Here is a 24,581-nt window from a genome sequence, read left to right on the forward strand (position 1 = left end):
TTATTAGGATATTGAGTAAAAAATAACAAATCAAAAGGATAGAAGGTATTGCCAATTTAGGTCAAATCACAAAATATGTCTTGGCAAAATTCACTCTCAATGTCTGAACAATTTGGTTGCTTAAATATGGATAATTTTACTAACATAGAAGGGTTCACATCCCAAAATAATCTACTTCCTAAGAACATAAGAAATATTGCTTTAAATTCCAGTTTCGCCTTTGAAGCAATGAACAACGATCCTCTTAGATTCTAGTCCAACCTTTGAGGCAGGTGAAGACTCATTAACATCTACCTCTACACAAACTTGAAACAACAAACAAATGAAAGAAATCTGCGAAGGAGTTGATTAAACTTGTAATTCCTTTTATCTGCACTGAAACTCTTAGCTAGCAGCTGGTTCAAGCCAGGGCCCCCGTGCAAGCTGTCACTGGAGCCCCATCGAGCATTTTCTTAGTTGTGCTGTACTTCTTGGTGATGAATCTGAAAATTCAGCATAGTAAGAATATGAGTGCTTAAACATATGGGCCAAATACCACTTTAACTTCAACAAATAACTGAACAATAGGTGTGTTTACAAGGTAAAATATTATTGAGATCGAGGAATAGGATTGTGGAGAAGAAGCATAGGTCTTCCTCAAGGGGATAGGTAAATCAGATAGCAAAAGGTACTGAAGTAGCTGTATCAGAGGGGTTCACACCAAATGATAAGTAGGTAACTTGGTGCATATTCAACTTCAGAGATGCCCTTTTTTTTAACAAGAACAAGTAATCATATCTAATGGGCATACTTGTTCTTCGAGAACGCTAAAGAAATGAGAAGATTTCAACGTCTGAAACGTACCTGAAGAAGTCCCTCCACAGCAATTCAAACATTAGCCAGTTCATCCCATCGCCAGGAGAGCCACCTCCATTGTCTTTCCGTGCAGTAATATTCGAAATTGTTCTACAAATCATAATTAATTTCTTGTAAGAACACCATTAATTGCTATTGTACACTAAACCACCTCGGAGAATATGGAGTTTTATGCATACCTAGTGGTAGATTTCTTTATTTCGTCGAACATGAAACGTGGAGAGAGACATCCCATGGCTAGCCATGGTGAGATTTTGCAGGAGAAGTTTGCACCATACATGCTATCTGGTCTACCTTCTTTATTTCCCTTATTAGGTTGGGACAAGCAATCAGCGGCAAACTTTTGAAGCCTCTGCATGGCTTCAGTTTCTCCTCCAACAAGAGAAGCATTAGCAAGCGGTTTTCCTTCCTGCATTAAGACAACCTTATCACACAACTTTTCATAAATTGATCTCTCTAAACTTAAAGAGTCATACTTCGGTATTAAGCCAATCTGCTTTACGGTTGGTATTAAAATTCATTCTTTTTATCAATTGTGATCTTGTCTGTACACGTGAACTAGAAATGTCATCTTATTTGGTCCTTATCCATGCTACAGGCCACTGGCAGTTTTCTGTTGAGGATGGGGAAGAAATTCAACTGTGGTGCTTGTTGATAACATTAGTTTGCTTAGGACATAAAAGCGCATTACGACCACAAAGTAACCCCTAGTTCTCATTGCAGTTCTGAACATTTCGTTACAGCTTAATATTCAAGTGGTCTAAAGAACTAATACTATTGGGAGGATAACAAGAATGCTCCTAATTAACAAGGAAATACTTTAGCCTCCCAAATCTCTACCCAACACACAAATGCGCAGACCCAACACACACACATACACACAAATAACATATTTAGCCTATCTATGTTAACATTATGCAGAAACTACTGCATAGTATCTGCGTAAAAGGAGGATTGTATTAACTTTGAGCAAGAAGCGAGGCTAAACTCTTGTTTTCTATATATCATTGTCACGGGTTCTGATCAATCACACTATAAATAGCCTTACAGCAGAGTTTTTACCGATGGGTACCCTAGTAGCTAGAAGTCATGGCAACCGAGAAACCCATAAGCGCAAGCAGCAATATAAAGGTTATAAAGGTCACGAGCAAGTAATCGATCCTAGTTAGGATTTATGCTTCTAGTACAAGCGTTTTAAATACTAACAACTACAAGAATGAATATCAATTAAAATTGTTAACTAATCATTTAAAACTGCATCATAACCTCACAATTTCTAGCTATCAAATTAAAATGTTAATCCAATATTAAGAAATCAAAACGAAAAACAAACCTGAGTCCTTGAAGAATTTGGATTAAGCCCCAGATCCAACAATGTGGGTATCTCCCCAATCTGCACATCTCCTCTTGTTGGTATTCCTTTAAGTTCATCAAGAGCTTCAATAGTTTTCCGAATTTCCAAACTTTTCACTTTCTCCTTAAACCCACCATAATTTGATGGCATTTCATCTAAAGCAAAAGGCAAATCATCTAGATGAAACAATGTACTTCCCCAGAAATACTTAACTTCAACTCCTTCCTCTTTCAAAGCCGCTTCGATTTTCTCTTCTGCTTTAACTTCACCATTCGAAACTTCTCTATGTGCATAAATTGCATCAGCTCCAATAGCCTTAGCCAATTCAATCAAAACAGTTTCAGGCTTTCCAATCCTGACAACAAGATCAGATCCCCTAGCTTGAAGATTCTTTCTAAGATCAGATACAGATTCAATCAAGAAAGTTGCACGATAAGGCCCAGTTTTATCAAACCCGGATGAAGATTTCCCATAATCACGAGGATCAAAACAATAAACTGGAAGAACAGAAATTGATTCATTATTAGCAGAATTGAGACATTCATTATCATGAACACGAAGATCGTTTCGAAACCAAACAATTGATGATCGACGGATACCAGCAGCGTTTGATGGGTCAGATGAACGACGGGGAGCGTGAAAGAGTGGGTTTTGAAGAGGGGAAGCTGAGATTGTGGATTTGAGTGAGGAGGAGGGTCTGGAAGGTGAGAAAGAGGAAGATAGAGAAAGGGTAGATAGAGCTGAGATTTGAGATGGGATTTTGATTTTGTTTGGAGGAAGAGAAGTGGGTTTTGAATGAGGAAGGAAATGAGTAGGGAGAATAGTAGAGAGAGAAAGTGAAATGGAAGCTGTAGAAAGAGAAGAAGGTATGAGTTTGTTAGAAGAAGATTTATCTTCTTCAACTTCTACTACTCTAATAAGTTCTTCTGGTTCTGGGTTTTGAAGCTTTGAATCCATTCTTTAATGGGTAGTTTTCTAGAGAGAGAAAGACAACCTTCTTCTTCTTCGACTGCCGATTGGAGTTTCTCTCTCTCTCTCTTCCTCTGGTTAGGTTCTAAAGTAATTTGCTCCACCAACCCCTTATCTCTTTTCGCTATTGTACTTCGCAGAAGCATTGTTGTATATGGCATATCAATTAATCACTGTACACGTGTACGTATAGACTTTCGTTATGAAGTCGTGAACCAATTCGGCCAAAATCAACCAATTTAGAGAGAGAAAGTGAAATGAACTAGAGAGAGAGAGAGAGAAAGATCAGAATCAATGGTTAACGCGACTCCATTGTTGCTCCTCTTCTTCAACCTTCTTATTTTCTCATCCACTGGTAAATTCTCTCTCTCTCTTACATCTTTCTCTCTCTATTTCGCTATCTGGGTCTTGATCTTATTGTTGATTGTTAGTTCTTTTCTAGAACCCTAGGAAGGTCAAAATACATCTTTGGAACTTAAAACAACAAATTAGTTTCATTTTGAATTTGGGTATTTAGTTGACATTTTCTTATAATTGTTCAAACTAGTTAATATTTTGGTTATGATCATAAACATGTAGTTATTCTGCTAAAATTTGGTTAACTATTGGCTCAAATACAAATTTTGATTCTGGTTTATTTGTCTTTCTTCAATTTATCTATCATTAATTGCTAGGCATATATTATTATCTTGGCTTATGACTCTAAATGCCCATGATACGAAAACAAGAGATTAGGTGTGCATATTTACAACGGAAGCGACTTGCTTTTCGTGTACTTGAGTTAAGTTTGAACATTTGAATGCTGTAATTATGTTTTTATGCCCTTTCTTGTCCTTCCATTTTCGTAGTTCGCTCTCATTCACGCCCACGTCTATATCAATGACTCACGAAAGTCTGTTGTTAATGAAAATAGGATTTGTGTTTCGTTGGGGAACAATCTTCATTTGTTGGATAGCCTGCCTATAGTTTGTGTGATTATTGGATCGGTAATCATACATTTACTTGATTATTTACATTCTTAAGTGGCATTAATTTGATTATGTTTCAATGCAGGGAAACCTAATGGGGTATGCATATCCAAGGGCGGGCGCTTTCCTCCGTTCTCTTCTGAAGGAAAATCTCCTGGGAAAGTACCCAAGGGACCCAAGGATTTGACACTTTGTAGGGTTTTTCGTAGAAACACATGTTGTGATGTTGCTCAGACACACCCAGCTTTGTTGACGATTAGAAGGTTAGCTTCTGTTGGAGAAGCCAACCAAGATTGTTTGCAATTGTGGGAGCTGTTAGAATGCTCAATCTGTGATCCACGTGTTGGTGTTCAACAAGGACCTCCACTTATATGTGCCTCCTTGTGTGATAAGGTCTTTCAGGCTTGCGCCGATGCTTACTTCTCTCAAGATATCACGACCCAGGTCAGTTTATAGCCTTTGTGTGTGCATGTGTGTGTTGGGGGGGGGGGGGGGGGGGGGGAGGGGGGGCTTGTTTGTGTGTGAGTGTGTGTGCACATGTGGGGGTTCGTTTGTCGGTGCGTGTGTACCTACATTATGATATGGAGTGCATTTGGGCAAAAGCGAGATTTTATTATATGTTTCTCACCTACTCTTACATTAACCTAATCAGTTAACCGTTCTCAAGGGTAACTGAATGAGCATTAGTTTAGATATCAATAGTAGTTGTAGCAAGTTCAGCACCAGACGTCCTAGATAGACCAAGGTTACCTGGTAGTGATGAGTCTGATGACAAGGTCAAGTATTTTAGACATTATAGGTTGTTTAGATCCTTGGATCGGACTTGGTACGATAGGTTTAGATTGATTTTGGTTGGTTAAGGGGGTCCACTTAGTTTTAAGGTAAGAAATACAAAATTCATTAAGGCAACAGGTGGCAATTATAAAGGGCCAGGGGGGCCATGGCCCCTCCTGGCCCTAACATGGATACGTCCCTGCCTGGTACGCGGATCGCTCCGGTACGTGGTACGGGTACCGGTACGCGGAACGCTACCATGTGAGTATCGGGTACGCTAGGGGTATACTTCTCCGGTACGCCATTTTCGAGTTCGGTACGTTTTGGACTATTTTTCATGGACAATAAATGCTCTCTATGATGCATTTATAATAGATACACCTACTCTTAACATCATTTCTCCATCAAGCTTACAATCTAACAAGCCAATTAAAAAAGTTCTTGTGGTTTAGCTACCCAATTAGTCGAATTTATAATTTTCTACAAAGATTTTAGGTTAATTAAGACTAAAAATTCAGGTACACTAATTGTGGGGTACTGGATCGCGAACCCACCCAAAAAGGGTACGAAATTCGGGTACGGTGAATCGGGTACGCGGTACGTAGGGTAGAGGAGAGTATCTGGTAACCTTGAGATAGACTTGTTAAGTTTCATCTCAGATCTACTTGGGAATGCCTAAACTGTCAACGTTTTTGGGTTCTTCACATATGAAAGATCTGATTAGTTGTTATTTGTGATGGCAGGTACTTTCACCTTGTGGAGGAGAGGAGTTTGTTTGTGGCAGAGTCTCAGAATGGGCCTCTAATGGTACAGAACTCTGCCAACTTGCAGGATTTGCAGTTAAAACATCAGAAGATAACTCCAAAATGGGGATTAGCCCATCTTGCTATGGTGGAAAAGCAAGTTTAGATTCGATTGCTGATTCATGGAAGGGTTCACAATCTGTTGTCACCAGGAGAACTCAGAAAGTAAAATCATTCAAAGATTTTCAACAGTGGGTGAGAGAAATACCATCATCCAACGAAAGAGTTTCATGGGCAGTAGGAGGGATGGTACTCACAGCAGGACTTTTGTTTGTTAGGTCGAGCCCACTTTCCACTTACTACTTTATAAGCACAAAATCGTCTACTTGAACCTCACACTTGTTTTGTTATTCTTTTTCAGCAAAAGGAGAAGCCATCGCCAACGGCAAAGAGAAGCAGCTTCTCTGCGTGCAGCTGCTGCAGCAACAAGGAGACTAGAAGCCAAGATGAACTTGCAGACTCCAGTTAGTCCACGAAATAGGAAGGGAAATGGAAGATAGATGACTGATTTTTGTTTCTCAACTCGCCTTACTTTTGCTTTATTGTTTAAGTTGTAAGTTGATTGTAGATTGAACTCATGATTTTGAAGATTTTGGTTACTCATAGTTCGAAGGAATATATTTAGTCCCATCTTTTGATATGCACTTGTTTTTGCTGATTACCTTATTCTTATAAGAGTTTTTAGTTCAAAGATTTATTTGAATTTTCCTAGGGTACTCTACAATTAGTTTGCATGTCCGTAAGAGAAAGACACAAAACGTCTATTATGGGAAAAGAAAGTCAAATTGGTTAATAAAATAGCTTAATGTATCGTGTTTCTTGAAAGAGAAGGGATGTAAACTCGTTGGCGGAAGCTTCAACAGAAGATTAAAATCTTGGTTCACCTAAAGAGAATTGCCCTTGAGGACTCTTGATCTACATCACCATCACCTAAAGAGAATTGCCCTTGAGGACTCTTGATCTACATCACCAACTCTCAACTTAAACTTTGTGAAAGAAGGAAGCTACTAATCAAATTGGATTTATGGATTCAAGAAATGTGTCTAAATTAAACAAGAAAATAAGCCCAAACAATTTATGTTCCTTCTTTTTCTTCAAAGGAAAAGAAAAATTAAATCTCCATCCCTGTACAAGGATATTGTGCATTTCTAATTTACAGACTGCATTGTCATTCTTCGAAGATGAGCATACTGCCCACGACTGAAACTCCATTCCTCGTGACTTCCCATTCCTAATCACAGTTGGTTGCAGAAAACTGTCAACGAAACTCATTTGATAAAACACGATCGATCCTTTTATTTTGCTCCTCTCGGTAACTATTCATTCGGAAAAATAAGATTGGTTAGTATATTTTGATTCAGCAAAAGATTTTGCTCAGACAACTGCTAGATGAACATGAGAAGAAAAAGCATCTACCTTCTTAATAGTCAAACCTGAAGAACTAGAACTTCCAGGGGCGGGTTCACTTCCTGCTGGTTTCAAGATCTCGAACGAACACATTAAACCTTCATCAACACTCATTAAAGCACCTGCATTATCGAATTCTCCACCATAATTTGGAGCCGAAAAAATCGTAACTAATCTCCTTTTAGAAAAGAACTCGTACCCATCTTCCACCACCTAAATGTTATAAATGTTAGTCGAACCGCAAAAGATACTCAAATTTAGATGTGAAGAACTGGGGGCGTTTTTTGCTCACCTGATGACCACGGCATATCAGGTCAAGATCATGCTTCTGCAGAAACTCGGCAACTTTATCAGGTCCAAAGGTACAAGCCACACCTCGATCGCTCTCTGCCCATCCTTTGACTTCGGGATCAGGATCAGCCCATAGCAGATCACATAGAAGACCGGCATCTGGTACCTCAGTAGGTCTCTTGATATCTCTTATTTGATCCAAACTTTCCAACTCTGGTGAGAGACCTCCATGCATGCAAAAGATTTTGGTATCGATAACAGCAGACACGGGTAAGCAATTAAAGCAGTCAGTGAATATTTTCCATAATCGAACATTAAATCTTCTCTTGCACTCATCATAAAAGCCATAGATTCTGTTTATTTTTGCATCTTCATGGTTTCCTCTCAAAAGAAAGAGCTTGTCTGGGTATCTAACTTTGTAGGCAAGAAGTAAACATATCGTCTCTAAGCTTTGCTTGCCTCGATCTACATAGTCTCCAAGAAAGAGGTAGCTTGAAGCAGGAGGAAAACCACCAAACTCGAAAAGCCTTAGAAGGTCTTGATATTGTCCATGAATATCTCCTGTAAGAGCCGGTTATGTTAGAAAATAGTAAGCACAAGGCACACACAAAGCTCTCATCTAAGAATCATAGCTTCCCTAAGCTGAACCAAATTTGAGAAATGCAAAACCAATACAATTCACGCTAAAGCCCACAACGAGCAACCATTTATGAATATCCCAAGACTCTAGCTAGAGATAAACATTACCACAATTATTAAATGGAACTTGATTATGGGTCGAAAAGGCAGAGCCTTCTAAAATAGCAAGATGCATTCGTATCGACATATCAAAAACCTATCTACATCGATAAAGAAATTCTAAGATAGAAAATTAAGCCATGAATTAATCAATAGAAACAAATCACACGAAAGTTAACCCAATTTCAACAGAACAAAAGAACTCCAATCCGTATTTTAATCCATTAAATTGATATAAATGGTTGTGGGCGATTGAGTTATCAACCTTCCAAGAGATTAGGGTACAGCTTTTCACCCTGAAAACTAAGAGAAAATCCAACCCATTTCATAGACAGATCCATGCACAAACTGACCTATCAAAATTTTCACCAATGCAAATTCACAGGTTGCATAGCTCTGTAACCCTTTTCTGCCTAACTCTGGGAAAATTTCCCATTTTCTTCCAAAAATCCATATAATATTACCTCAAATGGTATACCCAATTTAAAGTATCTAAACAGAAATTCAATTTCATTAACAGATTGAAATCAATTTTTTAACGAAACCCAAAATAAGAAATAGTAGATTTTTAAGACAAATCAGAATGAATGAGAGAGAGAGAGAAACAAAGTAACAAACCACAGATCTTGATGGGAGCATGAAGTTGAAGGAGATTAGGTTGAGAGAGAAAGACATGGCGAGCGTTGACACAAAGCTGTCTGATTTCACCTTCAGATAACTGAACTTGTTTACCTCCTTTCCCTTCTAACAATCTCCTTATAATATCATCTAATACTCCTCCATCCATCATTCCTTCCATCGTCATCATCTTCTTCTCCCCACCACCACCCACAAATCAAAACCCTCCCTTACCCTTTCTTCACCAAAAAACACAAAAATATAATCTACAGAGAAAAAGAAGGAACTACTCAAAGACAAGGTAGAGAGAGAAAGAGAGAATCCACCAAACAATCGTTTTCATTTCATTTATTTTTCTTTCTTTCTCTCTCTAAAAAGGTCGAACTGGGTATAGAATCATTTTCAAGATTCAACAAGTTTGAATCTTTCAAACCCAAACGCGTTCAATAATAATATTAATAAAAACTACCCACTTTTGTTGATAAATTTTTTTTCATTCAGAAATCTACCTTCATTTCTCTTTCTTCTTCTTCTTCTTCCTTTTTGTTGATTTCTTCTTCTCTTTCTCTTTCTAAAACTAAAATTAATTCAACCTTGTCAGACGTGGAATTCGGATAACTTCATTCCAAACTGTTTTGTTTGTTTAGATTTTTGATCCCTTGATTAACAACCAGGATTTGGTGGTAACTGAAAAAACTCCTGGATAAGAATGAGAGATCCACTATATTTGAAGCCCAATAATCCATCCATTTTAAGGCCCAATCTGTATACAATATCTGAGTCTATATTTTCTGGTGTGCCATCCACAAAAATGCTCTAGGGGTTCTTAAAATTAAATTAGAGCAATGATAGAATGTCCGAAAACATAGACGAAAACTAACTAAATGACACGTGGACAATCAGATTTCGCCCAAAAATTGTCAAAGAGAAACATAGGCTGAAATCTGACCTTCCACATCTGATTCCAGAAAGATTTCGACCTATGTTTGGAGATATTCAGTAAGTTATTATTATATTATGATAAAACTCAAAGTAATATGAATTGTATAGGGCCCATAAGGGTATTATGACCTGCCTCTTTGCTAAACGTGCAAGCCAACACTTAGATTACATATCCACAAATGATTTTGATGGGATATCTATCTATTTGACCGGCGTTACTCCTATGAAGTCTTGTTGGGAAGAACGAACCAGAATACATATATATTTCTTGTACCAAGTTTTCCATCCTTTTAAAAAATTTAGTGATATAAAATAAAATAAATCATATATATGTCGAATAATATTTTGAGTAAGACTATAGGAAAGACAGTAGCTTTGATCTAAACAATGTAATCCTCTTGTTTCGCCTGTCGTTGGATGTGTTTCACTCATATGGGGCCCTGTTGCAGCATAATTTCTTTTTATTTGAAAAAAAAAAAGAAATGACAGAAGAGGGGAGGAAGAATAAGATAGATTAGTTAGGTCCACAAGTTAGTGGACTAGTAGATCAGGGCACCCATCTATACAACTGTACAGATTGCCAGATTATGACTTCTTCCATTCCTTTTCTTTTCTATTATATATTATATGCACTAGTTCATGCCCCTTCATTATTTATAAATGTATATATAATCTTGTTGTTCTGTCTTGTTCTTTATTCATTTATTCCCTGCCACAACAAGTATTGAGTTAGGTATAGAAAGATGAATAATTTGCCAGCTTCAACCATGCCACAGTTTTGCTATTTTTGACATTAAATATTAGAGGTAGATTGGTCCTCTATCTCATTACCTCATTTATTTTCCTTCTCAAATTCTCTTCTTCTTTTACAACAACCAAACCCAACTTCATTCATAACGGGCTGCGCCTTTTTGGGCAACTGCTAAAAGGGCCCAGTGGCGGGCTTTTCCCGGACTATAGAACAGTCGCCACACGGCTTTAGTTTCACTAGTAAGTAATAACACACTACAGTCTTGAGAAGTTTCATGTCGGCATGAACACGGAAATGCTTTGCGGGCATCCGAAGCCCAGTCTGAAACGCCTCCTCAACTCTTAACATAGATATAAAGAAAATGAGGAACTTGTTTCGAAAAACAAATAGAACTAAATGACATGAAGCAGATGGAGTATAGAAAAACAACTCAAGTAGACATAGATATAAAACAATAACCAAATCAACTGATATTTTCCTGTTTACAGTAAATAGTAATCTAGTTTTTTACATTCACACAATTCACAAAAGAGACGAACACGTCGAAATAACATAATGCACATGAAGACAGCATAAATAATTCAAATAACCGGAAGATATGAGACAGATAACTTATAAATCATGATAAGCATTGCCTGATAAGATACCATCTGCCATTAAAACTCTACATGAAATTGTGTAAACATGTAAGGTTGCGTACCAGTTCAGCTCACGTCTTTGAGTCTCTTGATCAAAGCATCAAGAGATTTCTTCCTAGGGTCCACCTTGGCTGCTCTTGAACTAAAGCTTCCAAAATAGCTATCTGAAGGATCCTTTAACTTTTCCGAAATCGCAATCACTTTCCTGTAGTCTAGTGTGTTGTAACTCCTCTCTCTAATCACAGGATTCAGAAAATTCTCCGGGTGATTGCTTAAAAGCAAGTTGATTAACTGCCTCGACTCTGTCATGGCCAACTTCAACTGATTTGCATCTTCATCTGATAAAATTTCAGCTTGGTTATCTGCAAATGTTTCTAGTATTCGAATGTCTATGTCAATTCCCATAACAGCATTTATATTGAACCTCTTAACGGAGTCTGAAAGGAAGATGCCTACGATCTTCTCTGATATGTGAGAGAGTACATCTCGTAAGACCCTCTTGAGTACTTGAACTGGCAGTATTTGCTGAGCAGTTGAAACCAGCGTCTCGAGATAAATAATCACTTCATTCACATATTCATTCCCATTCGGCGGAACGTCATCTGCAACCCAATTCACACTCTCCAGCAATGTCATGAATCCATCGACCTTAGTTTTCAGCATCCCAGATAGCATCTCTTCTGCGGCATCACGGGCATTTTTCAATGGATTCTGCTTTCTACCCCTTTCTGCCATTCTCAATGGGACACCTGAAAGTTGTGCGGCATGGCGAAAGAAGAAATCACAAGCTCTCTCTAAGACAGCCATATTCGCAGCAACTAACATTGCCTGAGAGACTCCATGGATGGAGGAGCTGATAAGCTTGAGAAGTGCTCCATCCAAAACCTCATTCAAAAGCCGATCCAAATACTTCTTCACGACATCATAGAATTCAAGCTGCCCACCATAAGACATGAAACTTACGGAATCCTCAATAAATGATCGGACAATTCGGCAACAATCTGGGACTGTCGAAGAAAATGGTGCAATATAAGGAAATGCTGGGATTATATCAGAAGTTTGTATTTGAAATGCTAAAACATTCATCGAATACTCGTATTCTTTCCTCATCATCATCTGTTCAAAATTATCTGCAGCTAGAGCTTCACCAATATACTTTCGGCAATCCGATAACAAGAGCTCATGGTATTTGTCTTTGTGCTTGCTTAGTACTTCAAGCAAAGCATCAATTGGGTACCCATAGCGACGAAGAGTAACACCAAGCAAACTAACATAATCTTTTATCAACAATAGATGATTGGCAGTTTGCATCCTAGAAAATTGATCTTCTAACACAGAACACATTTTAGTAACAGCAGTTTCCCATAAATTTTCAACTTCAAATTTTGAAATCAAACCACCACTAGTCCGTAAAATACGATCTTCAACTACAAAGAATCCAGCAATTTGTGCAAAAAATGTCTGATGTGATTCAAGAAAAGGAGTCATAGAAGATACCTGAAAATCAGAAGTCAATTGAAGCTTCCTATTCTCAAAATAGTATTGCTTGAACCGATTCTCAAGCCCTAAATTTTGGTGAATATGATAAGCCCTATAAAGTGGAGTCAAATCAAACCCTAATAAGCCACTACCACCATTACTAAACATATCCTTACCTTCGTATCCAACTTCATTACTAGCTTCATCTTCATCTTCTTCAATTAAAGCATAAACACAATCTCTTAAGCTCAATCTACTCTGCTCTTCCGCTTGCCTTTGCTTGATCCTCAATTCCTCTTCTCTCTGCCTCGCGGCAGAAGCTTGTCCAATGGCCAATTGCCCTAAATTTCGACTCACAGTTCTTATATCAACCAGCCAATCTCCGAACTCTTTAGTTATCATTTTCTCAATATGAGCTCGTACGGCCGGAATCTGTTTCTCTAACATCTTCCTGATCGTAACGGAAGGGGTTTTCTCAAGAAATTCTCTCTCTAAAGCATCAATACATTTCAAAGCCATATAATAATTGTTACTAGAAAGATGAAAATTCACTCTAGAACAAAGTTCAATCAATTGAATACAGATCTGAACAGATTCAATAGCGTTACTAACATTTTGACTAATATTTCGAGCTTCAACAAAAGCATCAAGAGCTGTTAGAAGAGGAATAGCAACAGATTGTAAAACCGAATTTGAATTAGATAATGAAGATTTAAGAGAATCAACATCAGAAAGAAGAGATCTAAGATCATCAACAGCCATTATAAAATCTTGATAGTGAGATTTACAAACATCTTCAATTTCAAATTCTTTTGATTTAGTAAATTGACGAAGGTGTTGTAATAGGGTTTCTGGTTTACCAGAAGCAAAAGCTTTCCGTACAAGAGGACCTAGATCTTCACCATTAGAAATCACTGATGAGACGACATGTTCATCGAGATTGTCGATGGAATCGCCGTTTCTACTTACCGGAGCAGCTTTCCGTCTCGTCCTCGATGACTGCATAGCTACTGCTTCTTGTTCTGGTTCTTACAAGTTAGACAGTGATCGCCGGCGAGACAACATGCGAATCTGACGGATTCCGACTGGAACGGCGAAGATTTAGTAGAGAGAGAATGAGAAGAATGGAAGAACTGGGAAGAAGATAATGGCGGCGATTATTTTGTTCGGAATTTTCGTTGACAGGCTGACAAGAATATAAATTTACGAAAATGCCACCGTCGATTTTTTTTCAGTACTTTTTCGTAAATTAGTAGAATTTTGGCGGTCAATGGCGGGAATTTTGGGGGTTCTCGCGGTTGACAATTTCTCGAAGAATTATGCTTCGATTAATTGGTAATTAGGAGTATTTTAATATGGATGTTATTATGTAACACCAAATTTATTCTCAGAATATTTAGAAGTTAACAATCAAGTTAAAACAAATCTGATTTCTAAAAATCACATTTTATTCTCGTGTCTAATCTATATAGGGGCTTGTTGTAGTAGTAGTGCATCTATTTAGAAAACTCGAAGAGTATAAGGTCGATATTTAGTAAGAATATGAACAAGGGCGGAGCTATGTGGGACTAAACTTAGTTGCAGTCAGAGTTCAAATTTGACTATTTTAAACAAATCTGTTGGTTCAACACTTCATCTCTTTCACAACTTCACCTCTTGTGTGTTTTTTCCTTGTTTTCTTCATATATTTTCTACTCAATAATCATTATATCTTGTCCTCAATCATCTCTAGAAATTGATCTCTCTATAACTTTACCTCTCACTTCATGTCTCCGCCCCGCCAACTTTACCTCTTATATCATGTCTCTCTACAACTTCACCTCTCACATGATGTATCTCTAACTCTTTATTTTTAGGATCATCTTTTCACAACTTCATCTCTTGGATCATCTATCTACAACTTCGTCTCTTAGAGCAAGTCCAACTAGGGATTGTCCCAGGCTCTTAAAACTACCTTTTCACTCAAATTTTACAGCCTCAGCTCAGCTCTTAAAATTCAACTCCAACCACAGTCTCTCTTGGGGCCCTAAATATGTGCATGTAGGAAACGCGTTTGTGAGTTTTTTGTGAGTGTGCAAAAAACTTGTGTATGTACGGAAACACTTGTTCTAACTATCTTCGAAACAATATTTTTTTTCTAAGGTCGAAAAATTATTCAGGGACCGACACGTTGGGTTTTAAAAAATGTGTGGGTTTTTGTAATTTTTTTTTTTAAAAAATGAATGTGTGAACTTTGTTAGATTTCAAAAAAAAATTAATCAAAATAACTACAGTATTTGGTTAAAAAAAAAAAAATTTGGACCGTTGGATGTGATCCAACGACTAAATCTGGTTGTTGGATGTGATCCCCAACATGACCATTGGGAGCTCCCCAACAGTTTATTGGGGATGTTCAGTCGGCCCTTAATAAGGGTCGGTTGTGTTGGACCGGTGGGGAGGGGCCCTTAATTTGAATTAAGGGTCTCAGCCCCCACCGGTTGAAGTTCCTCTTAGGCCATCAGTCATATCTACAACTTCACCTCTCAGACTCCAGACCTAATAATCAAACGGTCTATCTCTTAGTTAGTACTTGTGATTTGTGAAATAAAGGGGTTTATCAAATAGAGACATTCACCATTTTTTTTTGTTTTAGATTATTAAGTGAAGTTGTGAAGAAAGAGAACGTGGCTATGTCTAATCGAAGCCTTTTTGTCGTCTACTTTTTGAAAAATAGAACTTAAAGAAAAACAAAACAGGGGAGTGTTACAATGACATAATTCTTTACATGATCTTCTGCCTCTAAAGTCAACTAGAACAATATGATCCCGCAAAAAAATTGGACTTAACGATCTTCTTCATCATTTCTCCTATCTGATAAATTGATTGTATTGCCATCTTAATCAAAGGGACATTACTATCACCAAATCATCGTCATTTTGTGTGAGGGTTTTTCGTGGTTTCCATTTCCATCTCCACCTCCGTCTCCGATGATTATGCGCCAAACTCAAGCTTCAATAAAAACAAGATTTTTCCTTTTTCAGATTTGGTTCATTCAAGTTTAGATCTAGTTCGAGTTGTTTTTTGAAGAGCTGCAATTAAATATCCGACTCGATTAATCCTTAAAGTTCAATTCGTTTATTTTGGTTTGGTTTAATGGTTTAAACTTGATATGCATGAAAAATCAAATGCTTAATAAACAAGAAAGTAGAAAGAAGAAAAAAAATATTATAGATTTTCAAACAATGGAAGACACCAAAACAAACAAATTTGCAATTACAAATCGAATAGTAAAATTTGTAAACCATGAATGCAAGATATGCAAATCGAGTTTGTTAGGTATACAAATCAAATTTGGGAGATTTGTAAACCCAGTTTGAACATGCAAATCAAATTCACGAAATTTGCACACTGAGTTCGCAAACAGATGGTTTTACATATGTTTGAAAGTTGGTTCTCGAAAAACAAAAAGGAAAATGACGTTTTGGGGTTATTTCCTATTTGACCCTACAAGTGTGCCCGATCGCTCACATGCTCCTTTAAAGTATGACCATATTTTGTATTTTGTAATGCATTGACTAAAAAGTCAAATTTAATCTTTCTAATCATGTCCTTTTGCTTTTTTTTTCTTTTCTTTTTCGCTTTGGTACGTAGAAAAATGAGTTAATTTCTATTTGGCCCCCACTTTGTGACCAACTTCCTTTATGACCCCTATTTTCTGTAAATTCAAATATGACCCCCTTTTTATGTAGATGTCCTAACTACCCTTCCTATTCTTATTTTTTCAAAATAAAATAAAAAAGGTAACATAAATTCCACCTCACTTTCCTCTCCACTACCCATCTCTCGCCACGTCACCTCTCTCACCAACTCACCTCTCTCTCTCTATCCAACTCACCTCTCTCTTCTCCCACGAATGTCGCCATGGTGACCTTAAAAAAAAAATCTGTCATCTCTCTCTCCAAGTCACTTATCTCTTCTCCCCTTCGCCGGAGTTTTTTGAGAAAGAGAGAGATATGAGAGGAATTTTTTTTTTCTTAAATGTCGCCGACCGGAAGAGAGGGGGTGAGTTGGAGAGAGAGAAAAGTGAGTTTGGAAGAGAGGTGAGGTGGAGAGAGAGAGAGAGGTGATGTGGAGAGAGATGTGTGGTGGAGAGGGAAATGAGGCGGAATTAATGGTTTATTTTTAATTTTATTTTGAAAAAAAATATCTAAAGGAAGGGTAGTTATGACATTACATAAAAAAAGAGGTCATATTTGAATTTACAGAAAATAGATGGCCATAAAAAAAACTGGTCACAAAGCAGGGGGCCAAATAGGAATTAACTCTAGAAAAATACAAAAATGTCATCTTTTTCTTTTTTTTGGTAACTATCCAAATTTTGTGGAAATCCCAACTAGGGCAAACTTCCCTCACATATAAATTCCCGTTCTCTTCTTCTGTCTATAAATTCTCTTGTATATAAATCCCCTCGCAGAGCACAACGCCCCCACCAATCCCTCTCTCTCGCTCATATAGAAGACACAACCCTAAACTTAGAAAGCACAACTTCCCCTCTACATATATCCTCGGATCAGATAAGTATATCTAAAATCTGGTGTTCTTTTTCTTGGTACCTATTTTCTCCTTCTCTTAATCCATACAATTTAATTTTGACAAGTAAATCATATAAGGAATAGCAGTAAATATTTATTACCATATCTTATTGATATTGATATTGTTAATAGTAGTTATAGTAATAGCTTCATGGATGAAGATTGGTTGGTAACCGAAGTAGTGAGCAGACTCCCTGTTAAAACCCTTTTCACTTTTAAGACTGTTTGCAAGAATTGGCTTTCCTTAATTGAATCACACATGGCTTTTACGAAAACACGCCTTCCTTGTCGACTATTTATCGTTCATCCTCTTCCAAAAATTCAGGAAGAGAAAAATGTAGATGCTTTCTTGAACGAGTTAGACACTTGGCCTTATATCGAATACTTCATCACTTGTGATGTTTACTTTGAAGATAAACAACTAGTAGTTGATACGATACGAGAGGTTGATTCTTCATCAAATTGGTGCAATATGATTTCGAAACCTGCACATGGTTTCATATGCTTCATTGACTCCAACCTTGAACATACTGTTCGTATATGCAATGTCAGTACCGGAGAATTATCACCATGGATTGGAACAAAACCTTGTATGCTTTATAAAGATAAGAATGGAAAACCTTATCCTAGTTTATTATTCGAGATTGTATCATCCGCCTACGGATTTGGTTTTGATCCTGTCACTAATACACACAAAGTAGTTGCTGTCTGGAGTCGAAGATCAGGTGAGAGTTTTTGTTATGTTTTGACAGTCGGAGGGAGGAAAGATTATGATGAGAATTATACATGGAGAAAGATCAAGACCCCACCACCCTTTGCTAATAAATTATCAGGAGTTTCTATTTATGTGAATGGTTTTATTTACTGGACTACATTTGATCTTGTTTGTGGTTCGTGGGGTAGTGAATTCCGTCCACTATGTTTAGTTGCATTTGATGTAGGAAGTGAGCAGTTTAGAACAATCACAATACCTGATTTCATCCTTGATCTACCTCATTATTCTTACAAAACTTATTCTTACAAAACTGGTCTTGGCACGAACCCGTATATGTCTAAAGACGGTAGTCTTGTGGATTTATTAGAAGTGGATGGGAATTTAGCGATGTCATTTAAAATGAGTAAGAAGAGGTATAAGGTGTTCATATATGGCGATGGTGATGGAAGTTGGAATGAGGTGAGTATTGTGTTGCCTTTTGATTTGGAGAAGGATCAATATGTTAAATTTCATGGTTATGGATCGAGTGAGAAGATCATCTTTATAATAACACAAAGATATGCTTGTGGTAAAGAAGCGGGGAAGGAGAGATGTGTGTCCATTTATTGTTACGATTGGAAGAAGCATAGTTGGTCAGAGGTCCAAGTTAATGGAATCCCTTCTTCACTTCCACATCTATGTCATAGTAGTTATTTTACTACGTTCTCCCCAAGTCTTTTGACACCATAACAATGCTCTGTCTCTTTCTCTCTCTTTCGCTCTAAGTGGTAACATGTATTGTTGTCCACAACTTGTGATGAGGTACATATATATCAAGGTGATGAAGTTTTTGGTTCTCGATGATTTGGAAGTAATTATCTTGTACTAAATAAATCAGTTCATTGTTATCTATTATATATCTTTGGAACTTTGATACATTCATTGGATAATCTATTTTTATGTAAGTTCATTATATTGTGTTCTATTTGACTTGTGTCCGACTTTACATTTAAGATCATTTCATCAGTTCATTATTATCTATTATATATCTTTGGAACTTTGATACATTCATTGGATAATCTATTTTTATGTAAGTTCATTATATTGTGTTCTATCTGGCTTATGTCCGACTTTACCTTTAAGATCACTTCCCAATCCCATGGTAAATTTTTGTCAACTACAACTATACATTGCTAGTTGTCTGATGGTTCATGGTTGGTAATTTTCAGATAAGAATTCGAGATATTTTTATTACAAGTCTAATAACTTCCCACAATCCTCTTTTCTTTCCATTGAATAAATAGGGAACTCATAGCACTACAAATCACAATAATCCAAATCTATTTTACAACACATGAAATTGCAACAAGTAAAGATGGAAATAGAACTAGAAGAACTCTAGAAAAGGTATCAAAGTCTTGAAGAACTCTGAGTAAGACAAGATGGGTTATTGTCTAACAGAGTATTATTATTCTGACGACCATCTAACAAATTTTGGATATTATTCTGACGACCATCTAACAAATTTTGGATTCGTTAGTGGGATGGGAGATTTTATAGGCACCCCGTTCTTGTTAAAGGACTCCTCATGACTCCGTTGACTTAGCAAAACTTCGTTGACTTAATTGGGTTAAAGGGCCCTCCCATGGAGTGGGTGAAACAAATCCCCTAAGGACGTATTTTACCCACGTTCAATTTAGTTAAGAAAATCATAAATCTTCCCAAAACCCAATCTGTTCTTTCACTCTTCTTCCCTCTTCTAATGCCGGAATTGCCATCCATCACCGACGACCATTAGTAACAAGGAAAGTTCACTGAAATTGTGCAACATCTCACATTGCTGTTGCACTCATCTCTGAAACTACGAAACATCTTCATTGTTGCAAACCACCATGGATGAAACAACTTTCGACATTTTTGAAGAAATAGTGAAAGATCCAAAAACATCAATTTTTGGACAAGATTTAGTCTCCCAAGAGGTGTATGAACATTTCCTAACAATGTTTTACATGTTTTATGATCTATTTGTTGGTTGTAGTAATTTTTTTTGTTCGACACGGAACTCAAATCGGTCTGGTTCCACCGAATAATGTGAACATGATACGGTGAGACCAGACCGAATATGATTTCTCTTAGTAAAACAATGTAACCAATGGGAAAACACCGTAGTGGATTCATTACCTAGTAGCAACGGATGCTACTGACCTGATTCTCTTAGTAAAATAATGTTGCATAACTCGACCTGGCCCACCGAAAATTGATCTAGGTCGGCCTTGATCTAGTAGCAACGGATGCTACTGACCTGATTTTCGGTGTGATCAGTCCGAATTTTGCAACATTATCCAGTGACCTCAATCCGAATTTTGCAACATTATCCGGTGGCCTCGGGCCGAATTATGCACATTTTTCGGTCTGATGCCACCGAAAATGCCACCAGTAGCTTTTCGGTCTGGTGCGACGGGAAAGCTCACTTGTGGCTTTTCTTCCTCTCTTGATTTTCATCCACTTCCAGACGAAATAAGATTTGTAATTCTTCTTCTTTGTGTTGCTAACTAGTAGATTTAAATATTCAAGCGATGTTATTTTAAGAAATCGAAAAAAAATAAATCTAGGATGTTAGGTTTTCACCAAGAGAAAGACAGAGAGGGAACCAGAGATAGGGAATGAGATAGAGCGAGAGAGAGGAAGAGAGAACGGGAAAAAGTTATGAGGAGGATGGAAGAGCGGTATCCCTCGGTCAAATAGTTAGGTTTAATTACATTGACCTACCGGTGTTAACTTAGCCGTTAGGTCAAACTAAAGGAAGGAGGGTGCTTTTTCTTAGAGGGGCCCTTTTAACCAAAATGGTTGATTTGGGGGGCCCTTTTAAAGGAGGGAGCCTTTAACAATAACGGGAGGGCCCTATAAATTAATCTCCCTAGTGGCATTGATCATCGATCCAGAGCCGGTATGTGAAGTAGGATTGCGAGATAGAGCTGGGATGTAGAGCAGGGGTTATGTCGGTTATTAGTGTTAACGTATCCATGTGTATTTCAGATTCAGTAAGAGAGAGTCGGTGAGGCGATGTATTGGTGGGATTAGGATTTTAGTGACTATATAAACTAGACCCACAGGTGATATGTGATGTCGAGAAAATAAGTCGAATTCTCACCGTTGTTCTCGTGAAGTAGGTCTTACCAACCGAACCACGTAAATCTCTTGTGCTCTGTGCGATTGTTCTTTATTTCCTATTGTTTTTCTTGGTTTACTTGATTATGTCATAACATTTCATATTTGGCACCCTAAAGTGTGACCAGTTTCCCGCGTGGTGCTCCCTCTAAAGTTTGAGAAATTTCGAGACGACCATCTTTGTATTTTTTTTTTATGCCCTGGCTAAAAAAATAAAAATAAGTCACATTTAATTTTTTTTATTATGTCTTTTTCTTCTTTAGTTTTGCATTGGTGCACTGAAAAATAGAAAAAAAAATGTCATCTGGACGTTTCTTACACTATAAGGGGTCACGTAAACATTTGCCACACTTTAGGGAGCTAATTAGAAAATAACCTTTTTGTTCAAGAAAATATTTCTTAAACTTACCCGCTCAACTCTAATTAGTAACTGAGGCTACCCCGTTGAGTAGTTGGTATTTGAACTTACCTCATTAATTTATGTATTTTACCAAAACTACCACATTTTCAGTCCGTGATAATGAAATCATAAATTAAATAATATAGAAACAAAATCAATCTTTACTAGTCATATTTACAACTGAATCAAACAATAAATTAAGGTGGAATAACTACTAGGAATCATGTAGAAGAACAAAAAGAAAACCATCTGTTTTCCTCTCCTTTCTCTCTCTCTAGAATTTCTCCTAGTAACTTCTTAGATCTCCGTCTTGTTCTTCCGGCGAAGGGTGATCCCTTCGCCGGATCCCCTTTTCTCTTCCTCCATTAATAATTTCCAGGGTTATCAAGATGGGTACTACGTACTGATCAAAGTAAAGTACGTTCTACAATTCCCCCTATTTCTCTCTCTAAAAATCACAGAAAGAAGATGAAGATGCACATGAACTTCCATTGGGATAAGAAAGTTACAATCCTAATCGATTCATGGAGGACAAATTCATGGACAATTACATATTGACACTACTTGCTTGTCTCTTCATCTCAATTTTCTATCAATATATGGAAGCTTTGTCTCAGATTCAAGAACATCGCCAAAGGAAAACCTATTAATCCAAATTCTTCTTCAAGTCTTTTAATGCCCGTGACGGCGGCCATGGGGCAGTGGGTGGTTGCATTGGCGGCGATTCCTCTGTGGTGGTGGTGGTCATCCGGAGATGACGACGGTTCTCCGGCGTTGAAGACGGTTTTCCGATGATGAAAAAAGTTTTTTCCAGTGAAGACGACGGTATTTCCGGTGAAGACTAGGGTGGTCATTTTAGTACTAGTGTTGTAACATTGGTGGTGTTATTTTCCTGTTATTTTGTTGACCTATATGGTCTTTTCATCCGTGATCTTTAGGATCCTTTCATTTTTCTTCTTTCTTATTTCGTCAGTGTCTAGTCCAATTTCTCTCACTTCATGAGGCACTTTGCATTCGAAATTCTGAGAATTTACTTATGTAACTCTCATGTTGCTGAACCGAGAGAAATAAGAATTATCCATGTAATCAGTGATTTATTCACTTATGAATGATATATGGTATCAATGGTTTCAAAAAAAAAAAAAAAAAAAAAAAAATTGTTTTTTTTTTTTTTGTTAAAAGAATAATTGTTCTTGGCGGTCACAATTATTTCACGTACGCCTATGTATTTTTGTCCAAAATAGTAAATCTAAGAAAATAAACTCAATTAGTCATCATTATTACCGATAAGTGATGCGGGAGTAAGTCCATAAAAACCCTTGAACATCTTGAAAGTGAATATTTTTAGAAATATGACGAGGTCTTTTTTTTTTTTTTGGTAACTATCTAAATTTTGTGGGAATTCCAACTGGGGCAAAGTTCCTCGTATATAAATTCATGTTCTCGTCTGTCTATAAATTCTCTTGTATATAAATCCCCACTGAGAGGGCAAACCACAACGCCCCCACCAAACCCTCTCCCTCTCTCTCTTTCATATAGAAAGCACAACTTCCCTTCTACACATCTCCGCGGTTCAGATAAGTACAGCTAAAATTTGGTGTTCTTTCTCTTGGTACCTATTTTCTCCTTCTCTTAATTCCCCTACAAACTTTCAAAATTCATACAAATTTAATTTTGACAAGTAAAATCATATAATGGATGAAGATTGGCTGGTAACAGAGGTAGTGAGCAGACTCCCTGTTAAATCCCTTTTCCTTTTCAAGACTGTTTCCAAGAATTGGCTTTCCTTAATTGACTCACACATCGCCTTTACGAAATCACGCCTTCCTTGTCGTATGTTTATCGTCCATCCTCTTCCTAAAATAGTAGAGGAAGAGAAAACTGTAGATGCGCCCTGGGACGAGTTAGACAACAATGAGTTAGACAACAATGAGTTAGACAATGAGTTAGACATTCGGCCTTATATTGAGTACTTCATCACTTGTGATGTTTTGTTTGAAGATAAACAACTAGTAGTTGACAAAATACGAGAGGTTGATACTTCATCAGACTTTTGCAATATGATTTTGAAACCTGCAAATGGTTTGATATGTCTCGTTGACTCTGACGTTCAACATGCTGTTCGTATATGCAATGTCAGTACCGGAGAATTATCACCATGGTTTGGAACAGAACCTTGTATGCTTTTTAAAGATGAGAATGGAAAACCTTATCGTAATTTCTTATGCAAGATTGTATCATCCACCTACGCATTTGGTTTTGATCCCGTCACTAATACACACAAAGTAGTTGCTGTCTGGAGTCGAAGATCAGGTGAGAGTGTGTGTTGTGTTTTGACGGTCGGAGTGAGGAAAGGTTATGATGAGAATAATACATGGAGAAAGATCGAGACCCCACCCTATGCTAATAAATTATCAGGAGTTTCTATTTATGTGAATGGTTTTATTTACTGGACTACATTTGATCTTCGTTGTGGTTCGTGGGGTAGTGAATTCCGTCCGGTATGCTTAGTTGCATTTGATGTAGGAAGTGAGAAGTTCAGAACAATCACAATACCTGATTTCATCCTTGATCTACCTCATTGTTCTCACGAAACGGGTCATCTCTGGAACCCGTATATGACTAATGACGGTAATCTTGTTGATTTATTAGAAGTGGACGGGAATTTAGCTATGTCAATTAAAATGAGTGACAAGATGTATAAGATTTTCATGTATAGCGATTGTGATGGAAGCTGGAGTGAGGTGAGTATTGTGTTGCCTTTTGATTTGGAGAAGGATCAATATGTTAGATTTCATGGTTATGGATCGAGTGAGAAGATCATCTTAATATTAACAGATAGACATGTTTGTCGCAAAGAAGCCGGGAAGGAGAGATGTGTGTCAATTTATTGTTACGATTGGAAGAAGGATAGTTGGTTCAAGTTTGAAGCTAATGGAATCCCTTCCTCGATCCCACATCTATGTTATGATAGCTTTTTTACTACGTTCTCCCCAAGTCTTTTGGCACCATAACAATGCTCTCTCTCTCTCTCTCTCTCTCTCTTTAGTAAAGTGGTAACTTGTGATGGGGTACATATCAAGGTGATGAAGTTTTTGGTTCTCTATGTTTTGAAAGTAATTATCTTCTCCTTTTGATAGCTTTATCTTTTTGTCAACCAC

General features: G+C 37.3%; 5 protein-coding genes and 1 pseudogene across 6 annotated transcripts; 3 read left to right on the forward strand and 3 right to left on the reverse strand.

The window, feature by feature from the left end:
- Window positions 1-116: 116 nt before the first annotated feature.
- PHR2 (photolyase/blue-light receptor 2) lies at window positions 117-3,586 on the reverse strand. The gene is made up of 4 exons (XM_086666733.1): window positions 2,189-3,586; window positions 1,035-1,264; window positions 844-945; window positions 117-482 (listed from the first exon to the last, which is right to left on the reverse strand). Exons 1-4 carry the CDS (start codon window positions 3,164-3,166, stop codon window positions 401-403), a joined length of 1,392 nt encoding a protein of 463 aa, XP_086522859.1. The 5' UTR covers window positions 3,167-3,586; the 3' UTR covers window positions 117-400.
- On the forward strand, window positions 3,378-6,363 carry LOC147551358 (folate receptor family protein). The gene is made up of 4 exons (XM_086666735.1): window positions 3,378-3,533; window positions 4,232-4,590; window positions 5,664-6,001; window positions 6,085-6,363. Exons 1-4 carry the CDS (start codon window positions 3,473-3,475, stop codon window positions 6,221-6,223), a joined length of 897 nt encoding a protein of 298 aa, XP_086522861.1. The 5' UTR covers window positions 3,378-3,472; the 3' UTR covers window positions 6,224-6,363.
- Window positions 6,364-6,728: 365 nt separating this feature from the next.
- Window positions 6,729-10,202, reverse strand: LOC147551359 (serine/threonine-protein phosphatase PP1-like). Its single transcript, XM_086666734.1, has 4 exons — window positions 8,778-10,202; window positions 7,423-7,982; window positions 7,140-7,343; window positions 6,729-7,039 (listed from the first exon to the last, which is right to left on the reverse strand). The coding sequence occupies exons 1-4, from the start codon at window positions 8,965-8,967 to the stop codon at window positions 7,019-7,021; spliced, it is 975 nt and encodes a 324-aa protein (XP_086522860.1). The 5' UTR covers window positions 8,968-10,202; the 3' UTR covers window positions 6,729-7,018.
- A 715-nt stretch (window positions 10,203-10,917) lies between these two features.
- LOC147551360 (exocyst complex component SEC15B pseudogene) lies at window positions 10,918-13,904 on the reverse strand (annotated as a pseudogene). The gene has a single exon (XR_015237075.1). The product of XR_015237075.1 is annotated as an exocyst complex component SEC15B pseudogene (transcript).
- Window positions 13,905-17,002: 3,098 nt separating this feature from the next.
- LOC147551361 (putative F-box protein At1g32420) lies at window positions 17,003-18,994 on the forward strand. The gene is made up of 2 exons (XM_086669976.1): window positions 17,003-18,749; window positions 18,880-18,994. Exon 1 carries the CDS (start codon window positions 17,310-17,312, stop codon window positions 18,600-18,602), a length of 1,293 nt encoding a protein of 430 aa, XP_086526102.1. The 5' UTR covers window positions 17,003-17,309; the 3' UTR covers window positions 18,603-18,749; window positions 18,880-18,994.
- Window positions 18,995-23,114: 4,120 nt separating this feature from the next.
- On the forward strand, window positions 23,115-24,434 carry LOC147551362 (putative F-box protein At1g32420). Its single transcript, XM_086668552.1, has one exon. The coding sequence runs from the start codon at window positions 23,115-23,117 to the stop codon at window positions 24,432-24,434; it is 1,320 nt and encodes a 439-aa protein (XP_086524678.1).
- Window positions 24,435-24,581: the final 147 nt, after the last annotated feature.

The sequence above is a fragment of the Eschscholzia californica genome, unplaced genomic scaffold (genome assembly GCF_041429995.1).
Source record: "Eschscholzia californica isolate CP2 unplaced genomic scaffold, dmEscCali1.0.p SCAF_3, whole genome shotgun sequence".
NCBI classification, from domain to species: Eukaryota; Viridiplantae; Streptophyta; class Magnoliopsida; order Ranunculales; family Papaveraceae; genus Eschscholzia; species Eschscholzia californica.

Excerpts from the sequence above, each read along its gene's own strand:
- PHR2 (XM_086666733.1), bottom strand. The coding sequence starts at position 3,166 with ATGGATTCAAAGCTTCAAAACCCAGAACCAGAAGAACTTATTAGAGTA. Across the intron at positions 1,265-2,188 it reads CAAATTCTTCAAGGACTCAG|GAAGGAAAACCGCTTGCTAA; the intron begins GTTTGTTTTTCG and ends GTCTTAATGCAG. Across the intron at positions 483-843 it reads CTGTGGAGGGACTTCTTCAG|ATTCATCACCAAGAAGTACA; the intron begins GTACGTTTCAGA and ends CTGAATTTTCAG.
- LOC147551359 (XM_086666734.1), bottom strand. The coding sequence starts at position 8,967 with ATGATGACGATGGAAGGAATGATGGATGGAGGAGTATTAGATGATATT. Across the intron at positions 7,983-8,777 it reads TGCTCCCATCAAGATCTGTG|GAGATATTCATGGACAATAT; the intron begins GTTTGTTACTTT and ends CGGCTCTTACAG. Across the intron at positions 7,344-7,422 it reads TGATATGCCGTGGTCATCAG|GTGGTGGAAGATGGGTACGA; the intron begins GTGAGCAAAAAA and ends TATAACATTTAG.
- LOC147551361 (XM_086669976.1), top strand. The coding sequence starts at position 17,310 with ATGGATGAAGATTGGTTGGTAACCGAAGTAGTGAGCAGACTCCCTGTT.
- LOC147551362 (XM_086668552.1), top strand. The coding sequence starts at position 23,115 with ATGGATGAAGATTGGCTGGTAACAGAGGTAGTGAGCAGACTCCCTGTT.
- LOC147551358 (XM_086666735.1), top strand. The coding sequence starts at position 3,473 with ATGGTTAACGCGACTCCATTGTTGCTCCTCTTCTTCAACCTTCTTATT. Across the intron at positions 3,534-4,231 it reads TCTTATTTTCTCATCCACTG|GGAAACCTAATGGGGTATGC; the intron begins GTAAATTCTCTC and ends GTTTCAATGCAG. Across the intron at positions 6,002-6,084 it reads GCAGGACTTTTGTTTGTTAG|CAAAAGGAGAAGCCATCGCC; the intron begins GTCGAGCCCACT and ends ATTCTTTTTCAG.